The following is a 19,040-nucleotide window of genomic DNA, read 5'->3' on the forward strand; positions in this document are numbered from 1 at the left end:
ACTTGATTCATCTGATCCTTGTTTTTGTAGTCCCTACAATTCATTTTCATCCCCAATATTCAACCTTTCTTTCCTTTACTCTACTGCCAGGCTGTTTATATTGCCTTACATAAAAGTTATGTGACATAACAACCCAGCTACCAGGAAAACCTGGAATATCACAAGCAGTATTAGCATCTCTTGAGAGCATAAAGATCAAAAATACAACCTGTCAATATAATCCAGCATGTTTGTGTCATTTATTAGTGCTTCACCTTGTTTGGGTATTTTGAGTGATGAATCAATTGGCCTTTTCCTTTATCTCCTTACTTTGTGTCCTTTCCATGAAGCACAGAGAGATATTTTTCTTACTTCTAATGCAGATGTAGTTATCCAAAAGAAATGCCATCTGCTGCTGCTGTGACTAAATATAAAAATTGTCAAGCTCTTGCTAAAAGGTGAAATTAAGAATAACTTGAAATAACTGATGTTCCTGGAATGGAAGGCTTAAGATTGAAGAAATAAATGACATTACTGTTACTTATCAGAATACGTTCTGGTTGATTTGCCATGTCAAGTCCAAGATTCAATACTTATGAGTCAGAGGTCCACTATCTGAAAAACAGTTAATGTTACTGTACTTGAGATGAATAGATCAAAACACTTGTTAGAATGCCAGATAATGTAAGGAATGTTTTTAAAGGGAAATTAATTAAAACTTTGTCATGCTTACCTTAATCTTCAATAAAGCACAGTTGTGCAAAAAGGCAATTGACTCTGAGTTAGTTAAAATTTAAGTGTTATCTATGAATGATTTGAGTACTTGTCAAGTACAAACAATTAATAAGTGTCAGACATGACCATGAAAACATTGACTGGTGCCTTTTCTATCTGTCCTTCCATTCGTCTGTCTTATCTCATCAATAGTACAAAAGACAGCTGCAGAAAGTCTGTCTGCAGTGTCACTTGTGTTATGGCATATTCTGAAGTTATGGATGACAGCAAATAATCATTTCAACAGCAACCAGCCTCCAGATCTGAATGTGGATTGTAGATTCAATCTAAAATGCAGTTCAGAACAATGATCTTACTGGGCTAAGTTAAACTGTAGATTGAGGTTCATTGCAAACCATGAAATACCATGTTGACCTGACACGCCTGCATATGCACGAATACAGCTCAGGACAATGGTCTTCCTAGGCTAAGTTGTTCGCGTGGGCTTAATTGTATGACCTGTCTGTGTACTCAGAGACTGTGTTGATTAACATACATTTTGGGTGTCCAGAGTGTTGGTGCAAGGATCTCATCATCATCATTATTATGTGCCAAGTCTTAGACACTTAGGTTGGATAAGGAATTAATTCTGTGTTCAATTACAAGTTCAGCTCCTTTTGTAAGTAACTCAAGCACTTCAATTGTTAACAGCAAAATCTTTGATTTACTACCTTACTAGCCATGGAGCAGTTAAAAGAAGCATTATTGATATGCAGTTAATCATTTACTCTTTTACAACCACGTTGTTAGTATTTTTCCATACCTGCTGCACACAGCAGGACATTGAAACTAATACTAAAGCAAATGACTGCCGTTGCAAAAACACTGAAATACATCTAGACCAGAGGTTCCCAACCTTTTTTACGCCATGAACCCTTACCATTAGCCAAGGAGTCCATGGATCCCAGGTTGGGAACCCCTGATCTAAACAGTCCTAGATATTCTTTTCAGGTTAGGCAGCATTCCTAGAGATTGAAAGAGTTCCATTTCAGGACAGTAGCCTTTCACCAGTTCTGTAAACCCAACAACCAAAAACTTTAATTCTATTTCTTTCTCTTCCCGCATATGCTAGCTCAGGCATGGGCAAACTACGGCCCGCGGGCCATATGCGGCCCATTAAGCTTTTTAATCCGGCCCACAGAACTTGATGAAATTATATTAATAAACCTTGTTACCGTTTTTTACCTGCAATTCTGGCGTTTTCCCAATAGATGATGCACTCTATATGCATTGACCTTTGTTGAGGTGCAGCGTATTACTCCACATTTGCGCTTTACTCTTTGTTCGGCTCGACCTATTTGTGTGAACAGGTGTTCAGCGTCATGAACATCAACAAAGCCAGCCACAGATCCAAGTTAACTGACCAACACCTCAGATCCATCCTGAGAATCGCCACAACAAAACTAAATCCAGATGCACTGGCTAAAAAGGGAGACCAACAACAATGTTCCCACTGAAATTAAAAATAAGTTTCTTCGTTGTGTTATGTAAAAAATGCATTTGAAAATATTTTTTTCAATAAGCCTTACATGTTACATGTCATTTCTGTTAAGTGATGGACATGAGTAGTGCGCAGGTGCACGTACGTTCTCAAAATAAAAAATGCGCTCCAGATCAAATAACATGCTCCGCATACTGGCGCGCTGTCATTGTTCTGTCTTTGTGCTGGTCGTTGTTGAGTTTTGGCAAAGGGGACATTTGAATAAGAAGGAGCAGGACAACTAGACCTGCATCTCCTACCGTTTTTGAAATAAAGACAGTCAGGAGGAGAGTGATGATGATAATATCTTGAAGGATGACAGAATTTTCAGTGCTTTAAAATAATAACTGTTACTATTAAAAAAGCTGTATTTTATTCCTTTAATTTTCAGTGTTTTAAAAGTCATTTCAATAAATAGCTAAATACCATGGGACTTCAATGACAGATATTTTGTTGAAATGCATTTGTTCATTTTCAATTGAAATTAAAGCACATGTTTTCTACATATCCCATGATATTTTATTTTCTTTTATGAGGTGTATTACCAAAACTCTCTGTCCATCTGCTCCTGGTCCGGCCCCCCTGTCAAATTTTAGAACCCTTTGTGGCCCACAAGTCAAAAAGTTTGCCCACCCCTGTGCTAGTTGATCTTCAGGTGACTTACAGCACTTTTGTTTTTAATTCTTATTATATTTCTTGCTTTCAATCAGTACAGACATATTTTTGAGAAGAAATAGATGAAGACAGTGTTTGGCAGAAGGTATGGTGCTGCCACCAAAATGCATAAGTGCATCTTGAGAAGACAATGCTGATGGCAAGCAAGAAAAGCATTTGAAATATTTTCAAAAAAGTTTGACAAAAGCTAAGCACATTGGCTATTGCTTGCATGAAGAAAGCACTGTTCAAATTCCAAAACAGCAAAATAAAGTGCTGTGTCCAAATTCACTAAAATGCCAACAAAGAACATACTAGAATACCTTTTCAATTCATTGGAGGCTTTTTTTGCCTGAAATTCAGTACAATATGGTCAGTACGATCAGGTAAGGAAGAAATAACCAACTGTGAGAACCACGGCAACATTTTTGTAAACTTCTGCAAAATTCAATTTTAGTGACAGAATGTTGTTATACTCAAGAGAATTATGTTGAGAGTTATTAATTCTGAGACAAAAAAATTGTTTGAGGAATGTCCTGACAATTTCTGAGTATGCTAACTTTAAAAATACACTAAGTTGATACTAAAATCACTCCATATTTATGTCTATCTTCAATGTTTTAGTTCTCAAAATGACCATTATCCTTTGTTGCAATGTTATGTAACTTGCTTTCATTATCAAAAGTACTCATCAGTCGGAGTTAATGTAAATATTGTAGACAAATTTAATGATATACTAGTTACAGTGAATCAGCACATAGTTTACTGTTAATTTTATTAACAAAATATACTTTATTATATTTACCTGCAAAGTGTTGTGCCTGTAGATAATGCTGCTAACAATCGTCAAGATTTTTATTAAAAATGAATACTCTAGCATTGGCTCAATTGCCTTCAAATTAAGGAATTGCTACAATATCAAATCCATTTTATCTCCATGAGTAGTTCCAGAGATAGAACTAGAAGAAAATTCAACAGAGACTATGAAGAAAGTTGAACTCCATTCATAAATAGGGCCTGTTCCCATGCTGTGTTCTTCTATGTGCTTAGTACTAAATGCTATATTTTGTACTATGAGTAATGATGTATGGTTTACTGTCTTAATTACCCTCCAAATTTTATGAATTAAGTATATTATTGGAACACAGTGTAGTGGTTGTCATGATGCTGTTACAGCTCGGGGTGTTCCAGAGGTCAAAGTTCAATTCTAGTGCCATCCTGCAAGGAGTTGATGGTTGGATTTTAGTCTCTGTTGAATTTTCTTCTAGTTCTATCTCTGGAACTACTCATGGAGATAAAATGGATTTGATATTGTAGCAATTCCTTAATTTGAAGGCAATTGAGCCAATGCTAGAGTATCCTTTTGAATAAATGTCTTGACTATTGTTAGCAGCATTATCTACAGGCACACATTGCAGGCGAAAGCCATTGTTTGACATCTCTGTCAAGGACAGCGCTGTGCTCGCCACAAAGCTTGACTACTAATTAACTATTCCTTGCAAGGAGTCTTGCAGAATGCATGGGTTGTCCCTGGGCACTCTGGTTTCCACCTACAGCCCAAAGACATAGCGGTCTACACAATCAGTCACTGTAAATTATCCCGTAATTAGATTGTTAACCGGGGTTGTGCGATTGCTGAGGCAGTGTGGCTCGAAGGCAGTATCGCTAAATAAAATAATGTTTGTTGATAACAGCAAGGAGAGTTTCCATGCTGAATGAGTCCCAAGACTCTAAATGGTGTCTAACTTCAATGTTCTGCTCTGTGTGATGACTCTGACATGCGAATGCCTGCAGCTAATATTATGAATAAAGAAGATTTTTGAGGAAAAGTAAGCTATGTTGCCTTGATATACCACTCACTTAATGTGAGGTTCAATACAAAACAAATCCACAATACACTACACAGCCAGTGTACAAAGGACTTGCTGAAGGTTAAACAGCTGATTTGATTTTGATGTATCAGTGAGAAATTTTAGCATCTAGTCCGCTCCCTGAAGAATATTCACCTTCCTCTAGAACATAGAACAGTACAGCACAGTACAGGCCCTTTGGCCCATGATGTTCTTCTGACCCTTTAACCTACTCTAACCCTTCATTCCGAAGTAGCCCTCCTTTCTTGCTTCATCCATGTGCCTATCTAAGAGACTTTTAAACATCCCTAATGTATCTCACTCTTCTTTTCTCTACTCCATGTGTTGATGAAGATATGGTCTCTCTTCAGTGGACATGGTTACAGAGGTTAGAGAGGGAGGGGTGCCGCTATTGTGAATTGTAGGAAGGAGTGCAGTGGGACAATGTGAGTTGGTGGTTGGATTTTAGTCTCTGTTGAATTTTCTTCTAGTTCTATCTCTGGAACTACTCATGGAGATAAAATGGATTTGATCTTGTAGCAATTCCTTAATTTGAAGGCAATTGAGCCAATGCTAGAGTATCCTTTTGAATAAATGTCTTGACTATTGTTAGCAGCATTATCTACAGGCACACATTGCAGGCGAAAGCCATTGTTTGACATCTCTGTCAAGGACAGCGCTGTGCTCGCCACAAAGCTTGACTACTAATTAACTATTCCTTTTCCACAGGTGATATGAACAGCTCACTTGGCTAGGCAAATCTTTAGAGTTATTGGATTGTGATAATGAGAGTGTCTAACTGATGCTGGCACTGCTGAAGGAAATAGCTACTGAGCTGCCATAACTTAGTGCTTACTGCACAAATACTCATTTTTCTATTTCTTATGACTTGGAAAGATGCTATTTGGCCCATTGAGTTTATACTAGCTGCACATCAATTTAATTCTTGCACTTATTTCCCTGTGACCTATTCTCTCTCATATACTCACAAACTTTACTCTAATTCTCATACCACCTATCTACCATACTCAGTAGTTGAAATTTACAACAACCACTTATCCTACTAACCATGGCAATGCAGTGGAAAGGATCTTCTTTTTAAAATATGAATAAGTAGAGTATTCCCAATAGAAACATAGATTTTTTTTTCCCGTGAATGGGCGAGATTGTTATATTTCCTGGTACACAGCCATGGTGGAAATACATTAATGCACAGGCATATAGAGAGCTAATTTAAAACAGACCAATTTATTTATGCAGTGTTGCAAAAATCTGATTTTTATTACCACAGCATCCCTTTCATCTGCCCATTAAAATAGTTTTCTGCTAATTATGTGTGAAAGCATACCAGCAAATAGGTGTTGATTGCAACACTTGCCAATCTCCTGTGAAGACATGCATGAAAATTCAATGCCAAATGGGTTATAAGGGGTAGATTTTAATTCTACCACAGCTGTTACAATATTCCAGGATCTACAGTCCCAGATGCCAGTGATTTCCAATGCGAATGAAGGCTTCAATTTGTGTGAGCAATTTGTTGTTTGAAACTGGCAGCATCCCATTTGTTTTCATGTGCATTTCTTTTTGTCTGCCTGCCTCCATCTATCATCTACCTGCTGCTATTTCCCAACTCCATTTGCCCCCCTGCCCACCCTCCCCCTCTCTATGCTGGCCATTCCCCTTACCATTCTTTGTCCTGATGCAACTAGAATAGAACCAGGGAGTGGCACCAGCCATTACTTTATGGCCTACTTGGACATTACCAATACCTTTGGCTCCATCGGTTTGAAGGAATTGTGTAACACCTTCCTCAAATCTGACTCCCCAAAACAGTTGCCCATTCTGAGCTTTTGAGTGAGATTACCAGGTAGAGAGAGAGAGAAAGAAATTGAGAATACTCAAAGCTTCCTTGAAGAAGTGCATCAAGCAATCTGCTGGAGGAACTCTGTGGGCTCAGCAACAACTGCGGGTGAGGGAAGCTGCCACTTCCCTCACCACCCCACAGAGGCTGCTCAATCTGCTGACTTCCTTCAGCAGATTGACTTTTGCTCACAAGACATTCATACTGATTAGGGTGAGTGATGCCACTGGATTCCAGCTACAAGCTTAGCCTTTAGCTGAGCCATTGAGTGAGGACAGAGTAAAGAGAAAATTAAAATAAAACTACATATGCCGGAAATCTGAAAAAAAATAGAAAATATTGATGTTGCACTTCTTCAAGATAGCTTTGGGGTATATATTTTAATCTTTCTTTCTTTCTTTCTGTCTGTCTGGTAATCTCCCCTAACAAAGCTTAAAATGGTGCATCTATTTTGGGAATCACATCTGAGCAGTGTGTTCTGCAGTCCCTCTCATCTGATAGAGTCAAACCCATTGATAATGTTAAAATAGGTCTCCCATAAAATAGCGACTGGTTCACTTCCCTTCATTTTTCTTAGAGTTATCACAGGTTCACCTTACTTCGAGATGGACAGCGATGAGGAGAGAAGGTCTTCAACCATTGGGAGGAGCTGGTTGAAGAGTATTCTCACAACAGCTGGAAGATCACTTTGTACCACAGTCAGACTTTCCTCTCATATCCTCTTCCTCCTAGATGTGGACGATCAAATTGTACATTTATCCTTAAAACTCCTTACTTCTTAGTTTTAGGATTTGATTGAATAAGCTGTGGATGCTGCCTGCCTTGAAGGATCTCAGCCCAAAACATCAACTGTTTATTCCTCTTATAGATGCTTCCTGATCTGCTGAGTTCTTCCAGCCCTTTGTGTGTGTTGCTTGCTGCTTTCTTCGGGTTTTTTGTATCAGATATTTCTGATACTTGACCACACTTTAGTTTGTGATCAGTTCTCAGCTTTTCTCTCTGGACGAATACTACTTCTGCTGGGATTTCCCAGAGTTCTGTTTTATTTCAAACCTCCAGCATCTGCTGTGTTTTGCATCTCAATGTTCTGGCACTGTTCAGCTTGTGTTTCACTTTCAGCTGTTCTAATATCTATCTGCCAATAACATGCTTCCTTCTCAGCTGACCTTTTCCTCTTGGGCTTCATATTCTCACGTTCTCTTTGCCCTATCCTACCCACTAATTTAAAACATGCCTTTTTTCCCCTCAAAGTTTTATGATGAAAAATAATGCTTGACTTCAATCATTATCTGAATTAGTTCTCCACAGATCATGAACTGCTGAGTGTTTGCAGAACTTTCTATTTTTATCTATTCCTTCATTTTCAGATAACCTAAAACTCCTGATTTAACCCCAACACGAATCTGCAAACAATTCTAGAAGTTCCACTATCACCTTCTCAAGGACAGTGTAGAAACAAGATCAGTTCTGCAGAGGCAGAACCATCTGGTAATTAATCATGACAACCTACAATAAAAATTCTGATTTTTTTTTCTTTTCCTTTAGCTTTCTAAACCTAGTTGATTTCCTGTCTAGATGTTATATATTAGCCCGATGACAAAAAAAACATGAAATTGTCAGTTCTCCTTCCGTTGACACCTCCCAGCTTGCACCTGCAGCTACCTCTCAGTCGCCACTCAGCTAATAGGATTCACGTGCTGCTCATTCCAGATTCATCACCTGCAGCCTATTTAACCCCAGTTCTCATCCACAGTCCTTGCTCGCTCATCAAGCAAGCCATTCTCAATCTGTTGCTGCCAGCTTTCACCATCCCTGCCCAAGGCTTACCACGTTGCTTGTGCTTAGTTTCTGTTCCCTCTAGTTTGTGGTTCCTTGGGGCTTGTATTATGTGGTCTATTATTAAAGTTTTCATTCACCACTGAATTGTCTCCATTGCTCTGCTTTTGGGTCAAGCCTCCTCTACTTTTTCTGACACCTTGGTTGGAGACTCCAGGGTACAAGCCCCAGGCCAATCTCATTCAGGGTCTTGCATCTGTCATCTCCAACACCTCCAGAACACATGCAGTTAGGGAGAGCTTGCTTAACCACCTTTGATTATGAGTTTTGGGGGAGAAACAACTTGTGCATTTACTGCAGAGCGGCTGGCCACCAACGCATCAATTGCCCACTGTGTCTGGGATATGCCACCTCCAGGTAGAAACGAGGAATTTTCTATCTGGCAAGCTCTCCCTGACCCCTCGTTCCAACATCATGGCATGTCTTATTCTCTCTGTCCTCCTCTGCACTCCATCAGCTCTCCACGCACAGGACGTACTGGTGGATTCTGGTGAAAAGACAATTTTCTGGATCAGACTGTGTGGGTAGCTTGGACTCCCTTCTGAGCCTACCTCTCACCCCTTCAACATCATGGCCATTGACTCATGTTTCTTGGGGTCTGGGATAGTTAGAGCATGCATATTGCCTGTGCACATGAGCATTGGAGAGCACCAGGAGTCCATCCTACTCCTGATAGACTCATCCAACACTCCTCTCATCCTGGGATAATGGCTCTCCACTTATGACTCTCATTTTGCCTGGTCAGCTGGTTCATTGCTGAGCTGGGGACCCAACAGCCTGCACCCCATAAATCCATGGAGATGAAGGAAACCCTCATCCTCACCAAGCTTCCTCAGGAATATCACAACTCAGCCATTGCCATCAGTAAAAAGGAAGCCAGCACCTTGTCACATCACAGACCACATGACTGCATGACCAAACTCCTCTCAGGCACCACCTCTCCCCAACGACATCTGATCTCCCTTTCTCTTCCTGTGACCCAAGCCATGAATGACTACTTCAACCCAAACACTACAGAATGGCTTCATGTGCCAATCCAATTCCCAGCCAATGCAGGATTCTTCTTTGTCCAACGGCAAGATGAGGATCTTCATATCTGCATTGACTACTGTCAACTCAAACAAAATCACTATTAAGAACTGCTATCCTCTGGGTTTAAACAGTGGGTATAATCTGATCTGCATCCACCAGGGAATGAGAGGAAGGTAGTGTTCATAACACCAACTGGCCAACCTTTTGGACTTTCCAACGGTCCGGCCATTTTCCAAACTTTCATTAACGAGATCCTCCTAGACATGCTACACAGGTATGTATTCATCTATCCTAATGACATCCTCATCTTCATCAAGAACCCCCAAGAGCATGACTGTCATGTCCACTCAGGCCATCATCATTTCTTCAAAAAAAAACAACTGTATGACAAGTTAGAAAATTGCCAGTTCCACATTCAAGTCATTTCCTTCCTGGGTCATGTCCTTTCACCCAAGGCATAGCCATGGACTCAGAGAAAGTACATGCCATCTTTGAATGATCCTGACTGCACTCCCTCAAACAGTTACAGTATTTCTTGGACTTCTCCAACTTCTGCTGTGGTTTCATCAGAAACTACAGCCAAATCACCGCTCCTCTCAACTCCCTCATCAAGTCACCTACCTCACAGGTAACCTGATGCAGACCATGCTTTCAAGGAGTTCAATTGACAGTTGCCATCGCACACAATTCCCTGCCATCCGAACCCTGCTGGACCATTTGTGGTAGAGGTAGACGATCTGACGTGGGCGCTGGGACCGTCAATCCTGGTGAGAATCTTTTGGGATTACACACCCTTGTGCTCATGCAAGTTCAACTCTGCATGATACCATAATGGAACAGAAGACAGGGAACTACTCATTATGAAATGGGCCTGAGAGGAACAGAAACATTGGCTGATGGGAAACAGCAAGCTCTTGAGGTCCAGATTGACCAACAGAACTCATATCCATACAACAGATGTGTCAACTCAGGCTGGCTGGGCTCGCTTCTTTGAACGATTCAACTTCACCATCTCTTACCAACCCAGTTCCAAGAGCACAAAAGCAGAGGCTCTGTCATGACCGTATGACCCGGTGTCATGAGCCCTGTGGCTTGCTGTACAGCACTGACCTTCCAGAGTTTTTGAACACCTGTATTTGCTAATCCGTGCTTTAACTACAGTTGATAAGTGTTTTGTATTTTCAGTTTGACCTTGTCAGGTTAATTGTGGCTGGTATGTGTTTCTCTCAGTCTATGATTATTCATAGAGGACTCTCAGTCAGAGACTGAGTTGGGGTCATTGTGTCGGACAGGATTAATTACCTCGTGACGTTACTCAATTGCTCTCTGAGGCTCTGATTCCGATGTTCCATGTCTTATTTCTGTCTCTTCATGGGGATCCTCCCATTCCTCTGCACCTGGGCCTCTGTGAGCACAGCATGGCACCCAGCTGAAACAGAGGTTGACCCTCAGCACTCCATTCCACCATCTCAGGTCCTCGCCCCAACTGTCTGGGACTTTGAGAACCAGATCTGCCAGACCCTACAGCGTGAGTCTGCACCAGATGACACACCTGACAACCGTGTGCGTGTGCCAGTGGTCTGGTGCACTCTAGTGGGCCCACTCCTCACCCCAATGGTTGGTCAAAAACAGCCAATCAGCAAATGGAGAATTTTTGGTGATGCTTTGCCACCCCTGTCCCTTCCACATGGAAAAAGTTTCTACTCTGGGCCGAGCTATCCCAGAATCTTCACTCCTCCTTTGTCAGGGGTATGTCACACTTTGAAGTGCTTCATGGCTACCAACCCCCAATGTGCCCCATGGAGGAGCCCACGATGGAGATCTTGTCTGTCAGGCCCCCATTCACTACTGCCAGAATGCTTGGAGGAAGGCACGGAGGGCTATTCCATCCACCAGCCACACCTACTGCCACCTGGCCAACCACCATCAGCGACCAGCCAAACTACTCCGGACTGGGGACCATCAGAGACCCGCCCCTGTGTACCGACTCCCGCATGCTCTCACCCCAGTTCATCAGTCCCTTCAAGATCATCCATCCCATCAATCCAGCCACTCACCATCTCCAAATGTCTCTGTCCCTCAGGATCACACCTAACTTCCACATGTCCTGCCTCAAGCCCCTCTGAGCTTGCACCTCTGGATCCCAGGATGGTGGAAGGTGATGCCGTGTACAGTACATGGTTTGCTGGATGCTGGATTAATATTGCTCTGGATGGGGTTTGCAATGCTTGGTCGGCTGGGAAGGACACGGCCCAGAGGAGAGTTTTTAGGTGTCGTCCATTTTCATCTTGGACCCATCGCTCATTGATGAGTTTCACTGGATCTGCCTGGATCATCCTGGGCTGTTGGGAGCCGGCTGTAAGGTGGGTGGGGGCAGTGGTGGTCCTGTCACTCCCACTGACACCTCCCAGCCTGCACATGCTGACACCTCCCAGTTTCCACCCAGTTAAAAGGATCCATCTGCTGCTCACTTCAGACTCATCACCTGCAGCCTATTTGAACCCAGTCCTCATTCACAGTCCTTGATCACTCATTGAACCAGCTGGCCTCAACTACTTGCTCTTTTCACTCACCTAAAGTTTACCTTGTCCATCATGTTTAAGTTCTGTTCTCTCCTGTTCTGTGGCCCTTCCTGGCCTGTTAATTTGTGGTCTATTATTAAAGTTATTGTTCACTGCTAAATTGTCTCTGCTGCTCTGCTTTTTGCGTCAACCTTCCTCTGCATTTCCTGACTGAGATCTTTAAATGAAAAGAAGCATTTTTTTTTGCCATGGATGTAATCCATACAGAATAATCAAGTTTAGAACTGTGAACGTTCCAGTTATCCAGCAGTCCTTCACACGGTTGACCCGAGCTTTGAAGACTGGAGGATGAGCCGTTCACCAAGCCGTTCACCTCTGTCATGAGAGCTGAGGACTGACAGGCGCAGGACACGTGATAAGTAACAGGCAGCCTTAGCGCATCCACTACAAATACTTGGTAGCGCAGGTGCCGGACACCGCAGGACAGGTTTCTATCTAAACAGCCTTTCAAACATTTAATAGGGTGTATTGTTTAAAGAGGGAACAGGAGTAGCTCGGCTGCATTTAAGAACGTGTGATGGATGACACTATGGATCCAAAATATGGACTGATTATAATTCCTGCATATATTTACTATAAGAATAATGTATATTTTAGAAATAAAATAAATACTGATGTCAAGTCACATGGATAACTTTACTTTTCAATCCAAGGTGCCACTGAATCCTTATTTAAAATTTTCAGTATCAGATTACTCTTAATTTATAGAAACCGTACAAATTAAGGCCACCCTCTATTTCCCATTACACTCGGGGAAATTTGCAGACAAGATGTCAGGGAAGACAAAGCGTTATGATGGCATTTCACAGATGATACTTCTTACTCTTGACATGAATGCCTAAGGATTGTCTGAATCAGCGATCCACTTGGCAGTACATTAAGAAAAAATTCCAGTTGACAAGAATGGTGATGCAATCCCCGCCCGTTATTTCTAAAGTAAACCAGGACCTTTCTCCAAACACAGGCAATGAAAAATATCCAAAAATCTAGCCCTAGGAAAAGAAGGATGTAAATCTAATGAATATAAATTGCGGCAATGTGCGGGAATTCGCTACTGGCACCAATAGTGAAAACTTAACAAATTGGCTTGACTTCGGGGAAAGAGGCCGAGACTACCCGTCCCATTCTGCAAGAAGTCGGTGTGAGACGGACAGCGAAAATTCTGTTTTAAACACAGGGTCAGGCATGAATTGATGGCAGTGCTTCTCTGCTCGATCGAGCGAGGCTGGGAGGACGGGAGGAGGGATGCAGAGCCCCGGCGTTTGTCACGTCAATGTCTTGCTGTAACAAAGCGGTGGCAGCAAGAAGGAAGAGGCGGAGTCAGTAGGTTGGGGTTGGTAACTGTGGCGAGTGGTAGCGGCAGTCCAACTGTCTGCGGAACAGTGGAGCAGCCTCCCCATTGTGTTAGAGCGGAGCCTGATTCACTGGCGCAGTTTACAAGCTGAGCGAAGGGTATCGTTAGCTTTCGTCTGTATTCTTCCACCCAAGGACTTGGAGGCGCGGCTGTTGTAATAAGGCGGCGTGTTTCCTCTGGCCATTTTACAGTTATTGGCTCATTTGCGTGTTTTCAGAGCCTGGGGTTTGCTCCCTCGGGAAGTGAAGCCAATGCAGAATGTATGCCAGAGGTTCTTTAAGGTGACTTCACTGTTAACCCAGTCCCCCGGGCCATCGCATTGAGTTTGCCCCATTTCCCCTTTCCCTGCTTCTGGGGTTTCAGTCCCATCTTGGAATACTGAAAAAAATACTTCTGTAAGGATATAAGAATACAAGTAACAAAATGGACGGATTGTCAAAAAGGAATGAGAAGTTGGAAGTGCCAGAGGAGGAAGAAGTCGATCCGAGAATTCAGGTAATCATTTTTGTAAAATCTTTATTTAATTATAGATTTTCAGATTTGTTCTGCATGGTAACATTGAAAAAGGCTGAAGCTGGTTTGAAGGTTTTATACAATATCCGAATGATAAATTCAGGTCATTCAGGGTTGGGAATTCTATTTGTGTAATTTACCCAGACCTCTCTGATGTGCAGTAAGTTTCCTCTGTGATGATTTACCGTGAACCCAATGTTGCAACCTTTGGTAAAGCCCCCTACTCTACTGCACAGAAAACTCATTATTACACCCCCTCCCCCATTACAGTCGATGTGAAGACCTGCACCACATTATGGTGACCTCTTTTTATAATTTACAGTAAAAATCCCTGTAGTGCTGATTTGCTGTAACCTAGAGTCTTGAAATCTAAGGCCTGTACCAGAAGTATAGTAACCCCCACTTGACTTGTGATCCCCATGCTATGTACCCCCAATATTACAATCTATAATAATACCTGTAGCCTATAATAACCCTATTATAATCTAAACAAGGATAATACCGTAAGACCTTACTGTATCATGTAGTAATCTTAGGTTAGGTAAAGGTTCCTTTAGTATCAGAGAATGTATGTAGTGTATAACCTGAAATTCGTACTCTCCACAGCCATTCACCAAACAAGAGACCCCATAGAATGAGTGATAGATCATGAAAGCCCTGAAAGCCCTCTCCCCACCATCGCAGTAGCATCAACCCCCCCGACACGCCAGCAAAAACACTGACCCCCCCCCCACACTATCTCATTATATCATCTCCGATGACCCTTGTATTATTTACAGTAAAGCTCAATATTACAATTCACAGTAGGACACAGAGTAAAGGAGGATAGAAAATTGAAATCCTACACTTATAGAATCCCTCTTATGATCACCTCTATTATGATTTATACTGCACATATTGTATGAACTGTAATTACAGAATACAATCTACAAGAACCCCCATGTATTATTTATAACAATAGCATATTTCTAATATTCCATCTAGTAGTCCTAATTATGTTCTATTATAAAACCATATTTTAAGATTTACATTATTAATCCATCACATTAAATGATTTATAGTGATAATGTCTCAGTAACCTACAGCACAAACCTCATATTCATTTAATCCAGAAATCCATCATATAGAAAAAACCCATTTTATATTGTACAGCAAAGCCTACATTATAATCTCTGATAAGCATCATATTATTCCAGTACAGTTCTATTACTAGTTCACCTGAGTTATAAAATGTACAATAAACCTTGCATGATAAACTACAATGTTTGCTAGTTATAATCCAAAGCATGACTTACATAATTTTATTCAAAATCTCCTGTATTGTAATATACAAAAGGTCTCCTTGCATTATCTTACTCTAGAAGACCTGTTTTCTTATCTATAAAAAGCAAATAGGAAGCCAAATTGTAGGTTGGCCTTAACTGCAAGAGCATATGAGTATCAGAATGAATGTATCTTGTCATATAGAGCTTTGGTGGTAGTACATCAGGAAAATTTCTTATAGACTGGAGATTCAGGGAAGGGTATACTTGCAATATAGGCCAGACGGTGAAGGTTCATCAGATTGATTCCTGGGTTAGTGGTTGGCTGTGGGGAGCAGTGGGTAAGCAGATTGTGGTGATACACTAATGCGGGTAGAAGAATGGAAAATAATCTTGTGAAAGCACCCACAGTTCTGTTGGACTTGATAGAGGAGATGAAAGGATCTTCCCTTCATTGGACTGTCTACAACGAGGGGTCATAGTCTCAAAATAAGAGGACAACCATTCAAAACAGAAATGATAAATTCTCTACCCAAGAAGACAATGGAGGCTCAGCCACTGAGACAGGACAAAAAAACGTGACAGATTTGTTAATATTAAGGGAATAAATGGACATGAAGTTAGTGCTAGAATGTGGCCGTGATCTCATTGAGTGACAAAGCAGGAACTAAGGGCCTAAGGTCTGCTTTTAAATCTGTGTCTTCTATTGTGTACAGCAAGGTCTTTGCATTGTGGTCTGCAGTAAAATATATGCGGTATTGATAATGTTCCTGATACTATTACCTTTATTAAAAATGGGATCCGACTGACACTTTAGATTTGGTCATTTGTTGGAATTGAGTTCTCTTTATTTATTTTTGTATTTTGCAAATTAATATAGGATTTAAATACTAAGCAACACACACAAAATGCTGGAGAAGCTCAGGAGGCCAGGCAGTATCTGCAGAAAAGAGTAAACAATTGAGATTTCGGGCCAAGACCCTTCTTCAGGACCCTGAGTCCTGCTGAAGGGTCTCAGCTGGAAACGTTGACTGTTTACTCTTTTTCATAGATGTTGCCTGGGCCGCTGAGGTCCTCCAGCATTTTGTGTGTGTTGCTCTGTTATTGTCCTCTTGACCAGCTGACTGATTGTATTTGCCCAATTTTGTTAAACTTCGCTTCTTTTTATCAGGCCTTTTATTTATTAACTGTTTGAGCATTTGGCTGCCTTTATCAAAGTTTTACACATTGTCCATGTGGATATTATTTTTCTTTCACTTTGATTAAATTTGAATAATAGATGTGCTCTATGTCACTGTTCTTCGTGGTTATTCACGAGGACATATCCACATTATCATGTTGCTGTATTATTGTTTTCTGCTGTTGTTTATCTTCAGTCCAAAATGGAGGAGCTAGCAGTAAGTGGCCAATATAAAATAAACTCAAAGTTATATTTAATTTATCATTATTTGTCATACTTGAGTATATGGCATACTTGACTTTGAATTTCTTTTTGATCAGACATTTTCTGCTAGCTGTTCTGCTATGAATTGCACTTGAAGTAAATTGCAGCAGAAAACAATGGTGCAGCTACTATGGTCGTCACTTCGATAAACATGAAGTACACATACTAGCAGGAGATTCTCTGTGATAAGTGGGTGAGGCAGCCCTTGGCTATTTCCTGAATTTAGACTCAACATCCCTCATGTAAAAACAACCTTCCTTTTGTAAACACTGGGCATCTTGCAGTTTGTGAGGACTTCCATTATTTATGTGTTGTTTTGCTTTCAGAAAATTCTGTTTCCTTTGTGGCTTGCTCATATGAAGATAATGTTTGTTTAAAAGTCTGCAATTTAAAAAGTTGTATTAGTTAATTATCTTGTTCCCTTTCAATCTGGAAGGATCAGAAACAGCTTCAGTATTACTGGCATATGCTGTGAAATACACTGTTCTGTGGCAGAGTCCACAGAGCATTCCGGTTCACCATTAATTTTCCCAGTAATCTGTTCTCCTTCAACTTCCTCCAGATTCTACAGTTTTCCAATGCACACTTTACAGTGGCAAATTAACCTATCAACCCATACATGTCTGTGACGTGGGAGAAAGTCAGTGTACTGAAGGGTACAAGTAGGTGTCATCTCTTCATAGCACCAGAGATCAGGACTGAGCATGTGTTGCAGGTGTGACAGTCCGGCTAGCTGCACCACTGTGACCTGAAACACTGACCGTCCATTTCCTTCCTGGCCCACGTTGTTCCTCCAGCATTTTGTGTGCTGCTCCAGATTTCCAGCACCGGTAGTCTCCCATGTCTGTACTGAACATCAAGATATTGCATTTTCTTCAAAATACAACTAATTCACAGTGTAAATAATAAAAAAAAAGAAAGTTAAAAAAACAATAACAGAAAATAATGGAAACACTCAGCAAGTTAGAAATATCTGTGGTAAAAGAAACTTCAGGTCCAGGACTCTTTGTCAGAACTGGGAAAGAGGAGAAGGACAACTTTCAGTAAAAAGTGAATCAGAATCAGAATCCAGTGTGACATCACCCTATGTCTTGAAATTTGTTGTCTTTGTGGCAGCAGTACAACGCATGACATAAAAATAGAAGTAAGAAAAAATCTGAAATATAGTAACTATATAACCATATAACAATTACAGCATGGAAACAGGTCATCTCGGCCCTTCTAGTCCGTGCTGAACTCTTACTCTCAACTAGTCCCACCAACCTGCACTCAGCCCATAACCCTCCATTCCTTTCCTGTCCATGTACCTATCCAATTTTTTTTTAAATGACAAAATCGAACCTGCCTCTACCACTTCTACTGGAAGCTTGTTCCACACAGCTACCACTCTCTGAGTAAAGAAGTTTCCCCTCACGTTATCCCTAAACTTTTGCCCCCCCTAACTCTCAACTCATGTCCTCTTGTTGAATCTCCCCTACTCTCAATGGAAAAAGCCTATCATCGTCACCTCTATCTATCCCCTTCATTATTTTAAATACCTCTATCATGTCCCCACTCAACCTTCTATGCTCCAAAGAATAAAGACCTAACTTGTTCAACCTTTCCCTGTAACTTAGGTGCTGAAACCCAGGTAACTTTCTAATATATCTTCTCTGTACTCTCTCTATTTTGTTGGCATCTTTCCTATAATTTGGTGACCAGAACTGTACACAATGTAAGTATATATTAATTATATATTAAGTTGTTAAGTAAGTAGTGTGAAAATAAAAAAATTAAAAACTTGTGAGGTAGTGTTCATGGGATCAATGTTCTTTCGGAGATCTGATGCCAGAGGGAAAGAAGCTGTTCCTGAATCATTGAGTATGTGCCTTCAGGCTCCTGTACCTTCCTGATGGTAGCAATGAGAACAGGCGTGCCCTGGGTGATGGGGTTCCTCAGTGAAGGATGCCACCTTTTAGAGGAATCCTTCCTTGAAGATGTCCTGGGTACTACCAAGGCTAGTGCCCACGATGGAGCTAAGTTTACAACCCTGCAGCTTATTTTACTCCTGTGCAGTAGCCCCCTCTTCCCATACCAGACAGTGATGCAGCCATTTAGAAAGCTCAGTTAGAAAGGACATGAACACTAACCACTTCCTATCTTATTGGACATTCCCATGCAACCATGAGAATGTTCAACTCTAGAGAGACTCCAACAGTCTTTCCAGATGAAGCAGTGAATTACTTGCATTTCCCATCTGTGTTCGCAATGTGGTCTACTCTGCATTGGAGAAATTAAATGCAGTTTTAGTTAGCACAGCAACACAACAAACTTAAAGTTCAATACACACAAAATGCTGAAGAAACTCAATGTCAGGCAGCATCTAAGATGGGAAATAAACAGTTGACATTTTGGGCCAAGACTTTTTGAGGGCCTTGGT

At 41.1% G+C, this 19,040-nt stretch overlaps 1 protein-coding gene across 2 annotated transcripts in view; it reads left to right on the forward strand.

Annotated features, from left to right (window-relative positions):
• The first annotated feature begins 13,341 nt into the window (after positions 1-13,341).
• The window catches only part of LOC132378449 (SH3 domain-binding protein 5-like), a 74,186-nt gene continuing 68,487 nt past the window's right edge, over positions 13,342-19,040 (forward strand). The window contains exon 1 of one of the 2 annotated variants that reach the window (XM_059945375.1): positions 13,342-13,897. In XM_059945375.1, the coding sequence (XP_059801358.1) occupies positions 13,826-13,897 (72 nt within the window). In that variant the 5' untranslated portion in view covers positions 13,342-13,825. The remainder of the gene's footprint in view (positions 13,898-19,040) is intronic. The other variant, XM_059945374.1, reaches the window with a different exon arrangement.

This window comes from Hypanus sabinus, chromosome 20 (assembly GCF_030144855.1).
Source record: "Hypanus sabinus isolate sHypSab1 chromosome 20, sHypSab1.hap1, whole genome shotgun sequence".
NCBI lineage: Eukaryota > Metazoa > Chordata > Chondrichthyes > Myliobatiformes > Dasyatidae > Hypanus > Hypanus sabinus.